General features: G+C 64.2%; 2 protein-coding genes across 2 annotated transcripts in view; one reads left to right on the top strand and one right to left on the bottom strand.

The window, feature by feature from the left end:
• Positions 1-72: 72 nt before the first annotated feature.
• Positions 73-2,498, top strand: CHLRE_16g648400v5 (uncharacterized protein). Its single transcript, XM_043070753.1, has 3 exons — positions 73-449; positions 606-1,257; positions 1,464-2,498. The coding sequence occupies exons 1-3, from the start codon at positions 241-243 to the stop codon at positions 2,472-2,474; spliced, it is 1,872 nt and encodes a 623-aa protein (XP_042915396.1). The 5' UTR covers positions 73-240; the 3' UTR covers positions 2,475-2,498.
• Positions 2,499-2,500: 2 nt separating this feature from the next.
• CHLRE_16g648350v5 (uncharacterized protein) overlaps positions 2,501-8,478 on the bottom strand; it is a 9,481-nt gene continuing 3,503 nt past the window's right edge. The window contains exons 8-15 of the mRNA XM_043070752.1: positions 7,620-7,771; positions 6,976-7,102; positions 6,407-6,471; positions 6,118-6,189; positions 5,706-5,870; positions 5,103-5,383; positions 4,720-4,930; positions 2,501-4,479 (exon numbers count right to left, since the gene is read on the bottom strand). Coding sequence (XP_042915395.1) covers positions 4,402-4,479; positions 4,720-4,930; positions 5,103-5,383; positions 5,706-5,870; positions 6,118-6,189; positions 6,407-6,471; positions 6,976-7,102; positions 7,620-7,771 — 1,151 coding nt within the window. The 3' untranslated portion in view covers positions 2,501-4,401. The remainder of the gene's footprint in view (positions 4,480-4,719; positions 4,931-5,102; positions 5,384-5,705; positions 5,871-6,117; positions 6,190-6,406; positions 6,472-6,975; positions 7,103-7,619; positions 7,772-8,478) is intronic.

The following is an 8,478-nucleotide window of genomic DNA, read 5'->3' as shown; positions in this document are numbered from 1 at the left end:
GTGCATGATGCTTGTTGGGTCGCGCGATGGGCCCCTGAGTCCACAAAACCCCAGCGAGGCAGCCCGGTCGTAATAAGCGACGCTCGCAGGTGCACATTTCATAGCCTCTTTCGTAGGATATTGTAGGGGTGCTCATTTTGCTGTGGTCAAACCATCTGTCAAAGTCTGGCATTCATAGACTTTGCCCTGAAGCCTCAAAGTCTTGCTTTCGCCCGCGCTTAGCAGTGTACCAGTATCAACATGCTTCCAGCGCTGTGGAACTCGACAAACAATGCGCGGTCCAGCTCGCGCGGACGGGCGCCTGAAATCGCTGGCGCAACCTGCACCAGCGGCGCGACAACGGGGCCTCACCAGCATGTCAGCTCCAACCTGGCTTGTGCATATGCCAAACCTGCAGGAGCGCGACGCAATGGCGGCCGGATTTCTATCATCGCTGGCGCAGTCGCAAGGTAAGCGGTCGTCGCGGTCAACAGAGGTTTCGTGGCAGCAAAAGTCCCATAGCCAAATTTGTACCATACGCACATTTCATTTAGAATAATAACAGACTCATGCTTCACTCGTTTTGTCATTACCTTGCATATCTCCCCCGCGCACAATTATTGCAGTCCGTCCGCGACCGCGGAGCGCACCACCGTTGGTGGCCGGCCCCGCAGCGCTTGGCGTAAACTAGCGGAGGAGGACGGTGCGCGGCCGCGCGCCTCGCACGACTGGGGCTATGACGAGAGCGCGGCATCCGATGCCGACGACGTGCCCACCACGCGCCACGCCGGGGGAAGCGCAGCGGTCGCATCGGACCGCATCAACCGCGGCATGTCGCCCGGGCGGCCCGCGCTGGACTCCACCGCCGCCATGAACCCCGCCCAGGCCCGTATGCAGCGCCTTCGCGCCGCCATGGCCAACGTCGACAACGTCAAGACAACCACAGGCTACGGCAGCCCCAGCGCAAACATGTACGACGACGAGGCCTGGCTCTTCGGCTGCAACATGTCCGCGCTGCCGCCTCGCCCTTCCTCCGCGCCCCCCACGCCCTCGCCCTCCGCCTCCCCCTACACCTCCGCCGCCGCCTACACGCCCGCCGCGGCGCTGCCGGCTTCCTTCTGGGACTCAGACGCGATGAAGATCACGGCGGACGACGAGACCGCCAAGAAGCTAGGCAGCGCCGCCATGGCCGCCGCCCGCCTGTCCATGAGCGTGGGCGGCCTGTCGCCCGGCCGCCAGCGCCGCCGCACATCCGGCGTGTCGCTGCCCATGCCGTGGGTGAGTACTGCGACAACGGGCGTTGGGAGGATTTGTCGTGGAGGGCCAGTCGTGCGGATGTGGATGTGAGGGCAATAAGTTGGGCGTCAGAGTGACGTTGGACTGCGTTCACGAACAGGCGGGAGTGCAGGTGCTCGATCCTCGCCTGTGCTAGCCCCCTCTTCAACAATCGCCCCGCCATCCATGCACACCTCTTGCTTCCGCAGGAGTCCGCGACCAAGTCTGCGGCGCAGGTTGACATGGCCGCGGCCGGGCCCAGCTCCATTCGCCGCCAGTCGCCGGCCGCCGCCCCGCTGCCCGCCCGCGGCTACCCGGCCGTCACTCCCCAGCAGCCCGCCGCCGCGCAGCCCGCCTACGGCCGCAGCACCCTGCGCACCGCCTCCACCGACGAGGATGAGGACAACGCCGGCCAGTACACCGCGGGCAGCAAGGGCTACGGGGCCGGCTACGGCGCGAGCTACGGCGTGGGCGCCTTCAACTACGACCGCTACCACGACGGCGACAGCCAGCTGGTGAGCGACCAGCGCGTCGGCGGGCAACAGCGCTCGCTGTCCTCACTGATGCGCGGCGAGCTGGAGCAGGTGGCGGCAGCGCTGCCCGGCGGCTCCCACACCGCCCCCTCGCCCGCCGCCAGCGCGAGCCGTGGCGATCTGCGGACGGGCCACACCACCACCAGCTTCCCCGCCCGCCCCACCAACCGGAAGCCCAGCGGTTCGGCCTCCAAGCCCACGCCTTCCTCCCCTACCGCCGGCGCCGCCTCGCCCGCCGCCACCAAGCCCCCCGGCTCCGCCGACCGCTCGGAGTCTCCCCTCTTCATCATCTGCCGCCGCGACTGGCGTGCCGAGATGGAGGAGGCCACGGGCATGCGCAAGGGCGCGGTGGGCAGCCGCAGCCCCAACCTGCTGCCGCCCGATGACGAGTCCCTCAGCCCCAACCGCCGCAAGTCGCCCAAGCCCGTGGCCCCCGGCCCCAGCACTATGCGCGCGCCCTCCAACTGGCGCACCGCCGCGGAGGGCGAGATGGGCTACCACAGCATCTTCTCCAGCCCCGGCTCCGCGCAAAAGAAGAGCAGCCCCAGCTCGCTGCAGCAGCAGCAGGCGCAGGTGCGCAGCAGCAGCGCCGCCGGCGCTGACAACCGAAGCCCCAGCTGCAAGATGACGGCGGAGGAGCGCGCCGCGCGCGACCGCCGACTGCAGGGCTGGCGCGACCGTGTTTGAAAGGAAAGGAGCATGGCACGGTGCGCTAAGGGTAAGGAAGGTATGTCTGGGTAGGCATGGTGTTGGTTGGTCGCTGGGGTGATGTATGGGTAGTGAGGTTGCAGTAAAGCGGGGCTTGCCATTTTGCACGGGCAGGCTGCCTAATACGCTGCATGGAACGCGCACGTGATTCCATGTCTGGCGGCAAGATTTAAACGACTCGTCTGGCGGGTCCATTACGGTCAAGATATGTGTGCATGATTGATTGAGCTCACGTATCAGACCTGATGTCCATGTCCCGGGGTGGGTGGGTCAAGCACCGCACGGATGGCATCGGCGGTGATGGCGCCTAAGAAGAGACAGCGTGGCGCTTTGATTGGAGGACTGGGGGACTGGCCCGCTGCAACACCGCAGAGAGAGTCGTATGTGCGCATGCGTTTGCGCAGGTAGGGATAGGTTGAATCAAGCGTACGTAGGGGCGCAACAGTGCTGGGCGCGGTGGCGCATCGAGCCTGTGCTACCCCTGCTCAGAGCGGGGCGCATGCAGGACCGTGGAGGAGGGATCAGGGAGGGGGCGTGCCAACCTGCAGCGCAGGCGCTGCGGGAAGCCCAGAACCTCGGCAATTTGATGACCACAGGCCGGGCAGAGCTTTGCGTCGATGGCGCAACCCGCCTTGAAGAGCCCCTGACAAGCAATTGATTGCTCTGACGCTGCTGAGAAGAGTGAGAGTTTAGTTATCTTTCTTTCTAGAACGACACTGATATTCGTTGTACAGTAGGGCTCTCGGCGTCTGCGTGCCGAATGGTAGGGCGGGGCTCCCCGAGCTTTGCCGAAGGTGCAGCGCCGTGTGTGTGAGGTGGGCTTTCATTTGGCCTTTGCCACTTCGTTGCTGGTTGAGTTGATACGTGCGCATTTACGTGGGAAGAGTGTTACACGCGACAGTGATCGGGCAACGTAGCCTGCAGCCACACAGCCCCTTATGGCGCAGTGCGAGCGTCTTACGCCAGTGGCATATGCCATAGGCCTGCCGCACACCATTCCAAACATAATATAACCGTGTGCACACAGTGGGTGCGCCTGAGATACGTCGGCCACAAGCACTGAACGTGCTCCAAAGCTACGGATTGACACTCCCATGTGTAAGTCTCCCACGCCTTGCTCCCCAAACATGAGCGCCCTATCAGTGTATCCGCACCGCTAGGCCCATTACGTCCAACCGACAAGGCGACAGGCCCTGCTGGCCCCAGCCGACACGTTAAGCACGAATACCCCGGGCCCCCATGGTAAGCCACGAGGCGCGCTGGCAACAGCATACGATCAGCCTCTAATGATACTAACTTCTCGGCTCTCCATGCCGCACACAAAACCTGAAACAATCCACAAGCGTCGGTTCACGGCTTCACGCATTCCTGTGTGTCTGTGCCATCACCCGTGGTGCCGTGCACCGCATCCACAACCGTTGCTAGGTCCGTGATGCATGCAAAGAAGAAACAAAGTGACGCGGCTGCATCGCTGCAACGTGCAGACAGCCGCGTCAATACCTCATGCATTTGCCTGGAGCGGCCAATCCAGCCGCGCAAATTCAAATCCACACACAAGGTAGCGTGACTGCGTGCGGCCGGGGGCCCGGGGCGCCAACCGTCATGCAGCGCAATCTCAGTACCAATCCCAGTATCCCACTTCTGCTGCCCAATCTTCCGTACGCCCCCAGCCACGCCGCCATGGCCGCACTGCCGACCCGTTGCACTGATTACATGCGCCGTCGCTCTTCATGCATTCACCAATGAATGATTTGTTTACAGACTTCAGCCGAGGGCTGCTGGACTGCATGCATTGTTCTATCACCCCATAACCCACAAACGTGTTTCGGCACCCACTCGCGATACGGCTGTAGCACGATCTCGTCACAGGCCGCAGCACGATGACGACGAATACAGCTACTGCGCCCTACTGCGCCAGCCCAACGGCCGCCGCGGCCCGGCGCCGCAGCTCGCTCTTGAGCATAGCCAGGTCGTGCTTGGCGCCCTGGCGTGGGTCCAGTCAACAGCGCAGGTGTACAAGCGTGTCAAACAGCGTGAGATACACAGAGAGCCGCAGCTGCGCTGCTGCCGCATGCAATCAGCGTGGCGCTTCACCCCTGACCCGTCCCCACCACCACTACGCCGGCAGGCCCCCTCGGATCTCCTTGTCCCCCGTCAGACCCCACATCCCCACGATCAGCCCTCCTCTCCCCTCCTCAGCAGCCCTGCCCCCCGCCGCCCGCACCTTCATGATGTCGCGGTTCTCCGCCGCCCGCCGCAGCAGGTACGGCATCACCTGCCCCACGGCGCCGTACGGCACGTACTTGTACGCGCGGTAGCCCGCCTTGCCCAGCGTGAGCGTGAGGTGGTCGCTCATGCCCAGGAGCTGGCCGAACATGACGCGGTCAGAGGGAGGCGGCGCGGCGTTGGCGTCAGCGGCGGCGGCTGGAGACGAGCTGTAGGTGCAGGTGGGAAGGGAGTGGAGAGGAAGGAGTCAGGCTTATAAAACGGCTAGAGACCCGCTCCCGATCGCGGCGTTACCGTACCGATTCGCAGTGGTACCGCCGCACCGACACCCCTACATGCAGTCATGCACTACGGCACCGTACGGTGCGCCGGGTGACTCACCCAGCGGTGGCGGAGGAGGTGGAGGGGCTGGAGGCCGAAGCGGCGGCGATTGCGGGCGGCACGAGGCCGTGTCGCGCCATGGCCGCCACGGCCGCCTCCACGCTACCCTGGTTGTGTGTGCCCAGCAGCACCTCGGCCCGCCCCTCCGCCGCCGCCGCAATCAGCTGCTCTGCGCAGGCGTCGTAGCAGGCGTGTGTGTCGGCCAGCTCGGGCCAGCAGGGGGAGGGGTAGCCCAGCTGCTCGGCGCGGCGGCGCTCCAGGTGCAGGTAGGCGCCACGGACCTTGAGAGGGGAAGGAGGGGGCAAGCGGGAGGAAGGCAGGGGAGGGCGGCGGATGTTGGGGAAGATGACGTGAGATGGGACAAGAATGAAGATTGAAGACATCACCTGGTCGAGGATGCTACGGCTGGATGAGAGCAAATGGAGGCTACGCCCCCAGCTGAAACCCAGCCCTACCGACAGGCCCCCAACACAACGCGAACAATGCACATGCACACCAAGACACACACATACAATGTATCGCGTGTGTGTGTCCTTCCTTGTGCTCTCTAACCCACATGCGGTGCGCACGCAGGCACACACAAACACACACGCCCCCGCGCACCAGCTTGGCTCCCAGCACCCAGCCCTCCCTCCGCGCCCGCTCCAGGTCTCGGGCCAGGCGCTGCGGGCAGTCGGTCAGGTAGGCCTGGTAGGTGTTGAGCACGCGCGGGCCGCCGGGGCCGCGGTTGTGCTGCTGCATCAGCCGCAGCGTCAGGTGCTCGATGGCCTGTGGGCGCACGGTGCGGGCGGGCTGCGCGTTAGAAAGCGCGCTGGCACTGGGCGCCCGGCGATGGAGTTCGCGTCATCGCCGCCTTGCAAGTTCGCACATGCCAACCCTTCCCTGCCTCGAGCCAATTGCGCAGCCGCTGCGAGCCTCACCCTCTTTGAGCCTCTCACACTTCTCCGCCCCAACCCGACACCCCGCATCGCACCCGACCTGACCCCTCGCATGACCGACCGACTGGCTGACTCACGGGCTGGAAGTAGGAGTGCTCGGCGTCGATCATCAGCCGCACGTCCGCCCGCAGCGCCGCAGCCACCAGCGTCTGTCGCAACGTGGGATGATGAGCAATACGAATGACGTAGCATCATGAGTGGAATGCCGTACGAGGGGCAGACATGTGGGTGGGCGGGTCCGCGCAGGTGCGCCAGACCGTTCCAGGTAGCCAGCATTGTCGCAGTCCGATCCTGTTCACCCGCCCTCCACCTCTCCCACCCTCCTCCTCCCGTCCCACTCTTTCCTCCTGCGGTACGGCACGGTACCTGCAGCCGCCCCAGCAGCGCCGCCATGAGCTCCACCTCGTTGTCGTCCAGGCACATGTCCGCCACTGGGGCGCGGGAGACCGGGCAGGGGGGCAGGGGGGAGGGAGGCAGGGGCGAGGGGGGCAGGTCAGAGGCGGGGCCAGGGCGGGAGGGGCAGGTGCAGGTGCAGAGGCAGGGGGGGGGGCAAAAGGCAGAGGCAGGGGCAGGTCAGAGGCAGAGGCAGGGGGAGGGGCAGGGGCAGAGGCAGGGGGAGGGGCAGGGGCAGAGGCAGGGGGAAGGGCAGGGGCAGAGGCGCGGGGAGGGGCAGGGGGCGGGGCAGGGGCAGGGGGAGGGGCAGGGGGAGGGGCAGGGGCAGAGGCAGGGAGAGGGGCAGGGGGAGGGGCAGGACAAGGTCAGGATAACCACTTGCGATAGCACAGTCAGCGAACTGCACATTTGGGACGCTTCAACTTCCGGGAACGTCATCATGAAGCGATACCGCATACTAAGTTCTTTACGCCCAAGGGCGGGCCACCACTTCCCCAACCGTGGCGGGTTCGACAAGCTAGCCAATTCATTCACTCGCTCACCCGCCCGGCCGCTGCTGATGCCCGCCTCTGCGCTGCTGCTGATGCCTCCGCCGCCCTCGGCAATGCGCGCCGCCAGCAGCGGCAGGTGCCTCAGGTCCAGGCGCGAGGTCCAGCTCACGTAGTCCACCTGGTGCCAGGCAAAACACACACACACACACATATATAAACACACACATATATATACGTTTTCCTTGTGCTCTTTAACACACACATATATATATATATATGTATACACGTACACGTAGTGTTAGAGAGCACAGAGGACGGAAATGTTGGTACGCAGGACTGCTTATGCGATGTGTGTGCGCGCGTGTGTGTGCGAGGAGAGGAGATCACGGTAAGCTCGGGGCATTGCAACCCCTCCCTCCCTGCTTGCACCCATCCCGCACTTTGCCACCCACCTTCCCCAGCCCCTCCCCTCCCCACGCCACGCCATGCCACACACACCTACACCTACATACACATACCTATAACACACACACACACACACACACGTTGCGCAAAGACAGTGTATGCGATGCTTTGCTGCATCGCATACACTGTCTTTGCGCAACGTTTTCCTTGTGCTCTTTAACACACACACACACACACACACACACACACACACACACGCGCACGCGCACACACCCAGCCCAGCCCCCCACCTTGCCGGTGCCCTGCCGGTCCAGCCACTTGTATGCGTCCTCGCCCTGCCGCCGAATCAGCGCCTCCACCTCCGCACTGCCGCCGCCGCCGCTCCGGCCCACCAGCCGTCGCCACTGGCGCTCGAACTCGTGCCGGTCCACGAAGCCGCTGCCTGTGTGTGTGTGTGTGTGTGTGTGTGTGTGTGTGTGTGTGTGTGTGTGTGTGTGTGTGTGTGTGTGTGTGTGTGTGTGTGTGTGTGTGTGTTCGGTCGGCAAGTCACAATCCACAGGTTGGGCGCACACTCGCCGTAGCGACCACGTTGGGACCATGTAGTCACACATGCGTCATCCGCAGTGAGTGTGTGCGTACAAGCAGGTGGCATGTGCAGTTCCCCTTCCCCAAACAAGACTAACATGCTGTTTCCCAGCCTGGGCTCCCTGTGCGTGTGCAGTTCACAGCGCAGTCCAGCGCACCTCATACAGCAACAGGGAAACAACACGCCAGAGCGCAGGCCTGTTGCTTGTTACCGCCCCCCCCCGCCCCCCCCCCCCGCCTGCTCCTGTCTGCTCCTGCCTGCTACTGCCTGGCTCACCGTCCTCGTCAAAGGTTGCGAACAGGCGATGCATCATGGCCACTGCGGCGGAGGCGCGCTGCAGCAGGCCGGGGTTGCCCAGCGCCGTGATCTGTTTGGGGGCGGGCGTGGAGAGCGGTGTAATAAAATTACAAGTTTAGGGGGGTTGAAGTTGTGTGCAGGGAAGGGTAGTCAGGAGTTTGCGAGAGGAATCAAACGGCGGGCGGGATCAAGCGTGAACGTGGTTGGTGGAATGCATACCGTACGGCGGGATTCCGGCAGTACAGTAGGACACACGCTAGCTGCGT

The sequence above is a fragment of the Chlamydomonas reinhardtii genome, chromosome 16 (assembly GCF_000002595.2).
Source record: "Chlamydomonas reinhardtii strain CC-503 cw92 mt+ chromosome 16, whole genome shotgun sequence".
NCBI classification, from domain to species: domain Eukaryota; kingdom Viridiplantae; phylum Chlorophyta; class Chlorophyceae; order Chlamydomonadales; family Chlamydomonadaceae; genus Chlamydomonas; species Chlamydomonas reinhardtii.
Note: the sequence above shows the minus strand (reverse complement) of the source record. Positions and strands in the feature narration are given on the sequence as shown.